Below are 6,901 nucleotides of genomic sequence, written 5' to 3'. Positions count from 1 at the left end.
TGGAGAATTTTCCTTTGTATATGGGAGACGATCGTAAAACATATGACATTCTTTTGATATGACACTCTTCAAATCTTGGTAAGCGACGCCATTTTTTTTTTGAGTGATTGCCAAACGATTGTTGTATAGCTTTGGGTAATCTATATTGGTTTCAATGTTTTTGGGTCTAACAGAAAGATGCTGAAATTCTTCGTTAAAATTAAGTTTAAATTGAATTATTCTACTAGGTTTGATAGTGGAGTACTGCTCCAGTTCTGATCTGGCATAATCTTTAAAAAAGTTGAATAACTTCATGTGGATTAGGGTATATTCTAGCCTCTTTCGACGGTTTAACATAATCACGTAACTCAATAGCCCTATTTTTTAGGTTTATTTCAATACAGCTATGTACAGAGTCACATTTCATTTGTGTGTGACCTTTGGTAAGATATTTTTGCGTAACTGAGACTCTATACTTAACGGCAAAATTAAGAAGTGCGTTTGCAATAACATTGTTTCGGTTTTGAAATGTGCAACCGTCGTCGGAGTAAATTACGATAGGTAGATTTTTTCTCAAGCAGTGCCTCTCTAAATAATCCATTAAACAAGAAAAAAAGGGAAAGCCTGCAAACCGCATTTTACTTCTGTAAACCAGTAACAAGTAGCTTAATGGGTCATAGTATTATATATGGTAAAGTTGTGGCATCCCAACTTTGTTTTGAATTATATTTTAGTGGCATTTAGTGAAGAAGCTACTTTTTCAGCTTGCAAGTCCATACAGAGCATAATACATTCTTTCTTATGAGCTTTATCCTTATATTTATACGTAAACGGTGTGGGAACGTAAAATTCTTCGAATGATATATGGCCCTTGCAGAGACAACGTGACAAACGAATGGAGGGGCAGATACAATAACGAGTTGGAGTCTCTATTCGGAAAAGAAAATCAAGTCAGATATATAAAGGCCAATAGACTCAGATGGGGAGGGCATGTGATATGCAGTAACGACAAACGCCGTATAAATAATGTGTTCTGGGAAAGACCAGAGGGAAGAAGGTCTCTAGGGCGGCCTAGAAAAAGGTGGAAAGATGCAGTCAAACAAGATCTAGAGAAAATGGGAGTGCGACAATGGGAATAACTGGCAAGGGACCGACAAACACCGAAGGCAATAGTAAACGCGGCAAAGACTCAGGAAGAGTTGTAGCGCCATTGATGATCATGATGATTAATCGTTATATTCACGTTGTTCATTTTGAGCACTGTTTTCTGTTCAACATGTTTATTCCATACCGCTACGTCGATATTATTGTTTTCGTGTTCAATGCATAAGTCGCAACGATCTTTTTTGGGGAAAAATAACGCAAGATTTATATCCGTAAATACTTGTTTAAATTTTTTGATAACCACGAATTATACATGTTTTTCTTTGCAAACCGTAACATGAAGATTATGCAACTCTTTTATTGTTGTAAATTCTTGTTCCAAATATAGTTTGTTTGCATCTTTTCTAACATAGTGTGAAGGTTGTTTTCGTAGATTCTCGAAAAATATTTTTAAGTTTCTGTTACTCTCTTCAAAAGTATTTACTCTGTAGTGTTTGTGTTTTCTGTTTGTATTCCTTTGAGATTGTAATTCAGTAGTTCCGACTACACTATTTTTCAACTAATACTCTACTGTGAAAGTCCTAAACCAGTGGTCCTTAAAAACATATTTCTACAAACTTGCACTAAACTATTAACAATATGTAGCCTATATATTATTGTGTTTCCGCATTTGCTTTCTTCTGCCTTTGTCATCTTGTCCTGACAAACACTTTCCCTTGGTCCCACGTCATATTCTTCCAAAACCCGGTAAATATTTTGTTTCTAATGTCTTCACTAAAAGTATTACAAAATCTCTTCGTGGATTTTAAGAACATTTTTGATGCACACCTTTCTCCTTTAACTCGAGCTGGACAGGGATCGTTTGTGGTTTTTACTCTTTTCCACTCATCTGGGTCGCCTTTATATTTTCTTTTTTGACCTTTAGTCATATCGCCCCACTCGGGTTTTTTTAAATTAGAAACTGATGTTTCAACTAGATTTCTACTCTCTAAACTAGTACCAGGATCTGCGATTTTTTTTTTGTTTTTAAAACAGAATTATCCTGTTGAATTATCAAATCACCGTCCTTATTGGAACTACATAGTTTATCACTTCGTTAATATTATATTAGAATAGAATATTTTCTATTCTATCTATATTAGAATAGAATATAGATAATAGAATATTTTCTGTCTACATTGGTAAGTTGTGTTAAGTTTTGAGTATTCCCATTTTCAACTATTTCATTATTACGGTGCCAAGAAATAATTTTTTTATTGACTTGTACCGTGGTTTGACTGCAGATAGGTTTTGATAACACGTTGCAGTTAGTCGGGGTAATATTTTGTGGTTCCTCACAACACTCTAATAATTAGCCTTTGATATCAGCGTTGTATATTTTTTGTGCTCTTGACATCCTGGTAGGTATTATCCTAAAATAAATAACACTGTAATTCCTACTCTAATTATGTATCTAAACTGTTTAAAAAAATTAATTTCCTAAGCCTAACTTAATATAATAAAGGCAGAAGCTGCTAAATGCAATTAAAATAGTAAAATTTTATTTGCAATATCTGCTATCTACATCGCACTAGATAAAACATTTTAGTTAAAATTATATTTATAGTTAATCAAACCTACTTACCACACAGTGTTTTTAAATGTATACTAAGTTAGTATGTATAATTTCCAGTAGTTAACTAATAGAATACGCGAGGATTTTCTAACGAATATAATGTTAACCTAAGTATGTGTCTGTGTAAATTGAAGACAATAGACAAACTGACAGATAGCAGGTATTGCCGCCACTCAATTGATAGTTTGTTAGGAGTAGGTATTGCTAGACCGTAATAAGTCACCTGGCTTGTATTTAAAAGACAGCAGATTTTGTTACAATAAAAGATTCATACAATGTGTACGAAGCTCTAGATATAACAAACGTAGTTTTAAAAAAAAATGTCAGTTAGCAGGAATTGTCAGATCGCCGACGATAAGTGGAAAGAATCAACATTCAACATTTATACCGCTTCCCAAAAAAGTCTTATTGAGTCATGTCTTGAAACTGTTCTTATAAGTAATTCACAATAGAATACTTAAAAAATTAGATGAAGATATAAGTAATATACAAATGGAATTTAGGAAAGGTCTGGAAACACGGGATGCATTGTTAGCAGTGAGTGTTCTTTCGCAGAGATGGTTTAATATGAATCAGGAAAAATATGCCTGTTTAATTGATTTTGAGAAGGCATTTGACAGAATGCAGCATAGTTGGCTTAAAGAAATTTGGTTAAATAACAACATGGACAGTAAAGACGTTATGAATGACATGATGTCAAGACAAAATGAACTGACTGAGGATATCCAGATTCGCCGTGGTGTGCGCCAAGTATGTATTATATCACCATCGTTGTTTAATTTATACAGTGAAGCCATCTTAGCAATAGCTTTGGCCGAAGTCAATAGGGGTCTAATAATAAAGGCTGAGTCACTTAATATTATGAGATATGCTGCCGATACCGTCCTTCTGAAGGGTACACTAGAAAAACTGCAACACCTTGCTTAACAACTAAATATATATTACAACGACTATAGACTAAAAATAAATTTGAAGAAAACTAAGTTCATAGTATTTAAAAAAGCACAATACATCAAAGTTAGGCTAGTAATAGACAACACAAACATTGAACAAATATATTCATACAGATAACTTGGAGTATGGATCATAAAAGATTTAATCGCAATATGAATAAGTATAAATAACGCTACGGATAAAAATGCTTCGATGTTATATTTTCTCCACCCTTTTGTATAGGGTTGAGGCCTGGATACTAAAACAATCGAAGATTAAAAACCTAGAAGAATTCGCAATGTAGTGTTACCGGAGTATTGTAAAAATATCATCTAATAACAATTAGAAAAACAATTCAAAGTTTTAAATTCCATAAAAATCAGGAAGTTGAAATACTTCGGGCACCTTATGAGAGGTGAAAAATATGAAATATGAAGGAATATAATGCAGGGCAAAATCAAAGGCACAAGAAGCGTAGAAAAACGTAAAATTTCGTGGCTACGCAATCTCCGTGAATGGTTTGAATGCATTTCAATTGAACTATTCGTGCGCGTAACCAACAAAATTATAATTGCTAGAATGATTTCCAATCTCCAATAGGAGCGGAATTTGAAGAATAAAAAGCTGTAATAACATTTACGATGCAGTGTAAAAACTATTTAAAACTGATTGTCAAAACTTGTTATACTTTATATATGAGTAGAATACATATAAATGCAGTTAATCTAGTAAAAAGCAATTAAAACAGTAGTTGTGATTGGTTGGGAAAACTAAAAACGCATATACTAACAGCTGTTACCGTTAATAATTAAAATCATAATAAACAAAGAGGTTTTAGTTGTAATTTTTAATTAAGTAGTTAATTGTTTAAAAGCTTTCGATTTTATATATATATCCCGGTATTTAGGCGGCACACGCCCTTCCGGTAGGGATCTATGGAGGAGTATCACCGAGCCGCAAGCCCTTATCTCTTGCCGTACTGCTCCACCATAGGCCGATCAGATACCAGCATATTCTAGACTAAGCCGCAGATTCATTTAGAATTTTAAACTGCTGCGTTAGCCTTTTTGCTTTCTGTACACCGAGCTGGGGATTGAACTGACATCTCTCGCAGTGAAGCGAAGGAGAAGCCAGCCGCCCAGCCCGCTTGGCTATCCGATCGACAAGGTACGATAAAAACTCCATTGTACTGAGACTATTAAGATATTTTCCAAACGTACAAATATTTTTGATATATATATTGAAAATAAGGATGGTAAAAAAAGTAAGTTGTTAGGATTGCAACAAAAAAAGAACAGGGTTATTTAAGGCGCGTCCACACTGGAGCAACGTTTGGCAAATTATAGCAATTTTATCTTGCAACAAGTTGCTAAATGTTTAATTCATTAAACTTTTGACATAAAACAAACTGTCCTCATTGGTGCAACAATGTTAATAAATGTTTGAACTTGTCTAATTACAAATTCAGTTGAGTACAACATTCTGCCCACACTTCTGTAGTTTTGAAACATGATAGAGGAAGACTTATTAACTACTACCGAGTGCTTTCTAATTTTGTGAAACGTAAATGTCGGGTTCGTTCAAATTTGTAGATAAAGAAAAAATATGGTGAAAAAAAATTATTATCGTATTTAAAGAAAGATGACGTTTTATTAGAACTTCGAACCGATGGGTGCTTTATAAAATTTTTGCACGTGAATAGTTCAGATATGGAGTTTTTGCTGCAAAAAAATGCACCAGTAATAAGAAAAGCAGATACTAACTATAGAAAGGCTATACCTTCACAAGAACGATTAGCTGTAACATGGCACTGTCTGGCAACTGGAGATTCCTACAGCAGCTTGATGTATTTATTTAAGATTTCGAAACAAGCTATCTCAAAGATAGTACCAGAAGTATGTGCTGCTCTAGTAAACGTAATTAAAGACCATAGTTAAGGTAAGTAAAGTTTATTGTTCTTATTTTATTGATAAATTTAGAAGTTTTACATGTTACTTAATTGAAATGCCTCTGCGATAATGTTTGAAGAACCAAAAGCAGTAAAGGAGTCTAAAGAGTTTTATATGTATGTCTCCGCTGTTGATGTAGCTGGTGTGCTGCAATACGATGAATGTGATTGTGGTCTCGTTAAAGGTTACATTGATAAAATTGACTCGTATGTGTTAGTTGATTGTGGCATTTCATAATTATATTTACTCATACTTCTATCGAACAAAATATTACTTATAAGATTTTCTACAATATTTTGTGCGCAGATGATATTCAAATCCCTAATTTTAAACGATTTTTGTTTCAGTATACGATCCTTCAGACATAGCAGCCACAAAAAAAGATTGGTTAAAATTATTGAAACAGTTTGATCTCTCGTGAAATTTTTGTACACCATTTTTTAAATGGTTTTAACAGAAGCTTTAGATTTTTTGAACTAATTACTTTAAATGATGGCATTAACGTTAATGGCAACAAGTTAAACCACCTCAGATTCGCTGACGACATAGTGATTATAGCGAGCACATTCGAGGAACTGCAAATTATGATGGGGGAACTAGCATATACTCGTATATATAATATGTATTTTTGTCCTATTTATTAGTAATTGTGTATAATTAAACCTTAACAGAATCAAATTTCGAGATATTTTTTGCGTGCTATTCTTGAGAGTACTCAAATATTATCTTAAATCTAAATATCATAAAATTTTAATAATAAATACAGTAACATAATTTTTTTATTTCTACACAGTATTTCAATTGTGATATTTGACAGATACTCATTGTTGTTTGTTTAATAATAACTTTGTTAATTGAACTAATTTTTGGTCAAGTTCGTAACGAACTTTGCACGGCGTTCAGTTAATTTAAAGTTATGAAATGCATAAGTTGTAAAGCTAAGGTATTTCTTTTATTTCATACCGTATATTTCTTCTTCTTAAGGTGCCATGCATTTCTGCGTAGGCGTACATCGTCTTGTCAGGTGAGATGTTGAATAGCCAGGATTCCCTCCTACCCTCCCCCCCACCCTAGCCATGTAGCATTTGAAATTTATTGGAATCCCCTCTTATATGTGTTAAATGAAATCCCCTTATATATGCATTATAATAACTAAGAATTTTTCAATGTTTCTTAGTTCGTATCCTTCAATTTAAAACCCAAATAATCTTTCGTTCTTTTTAGGTCGCCGCCGTCGATAATAAATCATTTTATTGTTTGTTTATGTCACAGGCGCAAATTTCTTCGATATCTCTTTGTTCAAACCGCCCGATATTGCGTT

The 6,901-nt window shown here is 33.3% G+C and overlaps 1 protein-coding gene across 1 annotated transcript; it reads left to right on the top strand.

The window, feature by feature from the left end:
• The first annotated feature begins 3,265 nt into the window (after positions 1 to 3,265).
• LOC140433884 (uncharacterized) lies at positions 3,266 to 3,625 on the top strand. The gene has a single exon (XM_072521858.1). It carries the CDS (start codon positions 3,266 to 3,268, stop codon positions 3,623 to 3,625), a length of 360 nt encoding a protein of 119 aa, XP_072377959.1.
• Positions 3,626 to 6,901: the final 3,276 nt, after the last annotated feature.

This window comes from Diabrotica undecimpunctata, chromosome 2 (genome assembly GCF_040954645.1).
Source record: "Diabrotica undecimpunctata isolate CICGRU chromosome 2, icDiaUnde3, whole genome shotgun sequence".
In the NCBI taxonomy this organism is placed as follows: Eukaryota; Metazoa; Arthropoda; class Insecta; order Coleoptera; family Chrysomelidae; genus Diabrotica; species Diabrotica undecimpunctata.
Note: the sequence above shows the minus strand (reverse complement) of the source record. Positions and strands in the feature narration are given on the sequence as shown.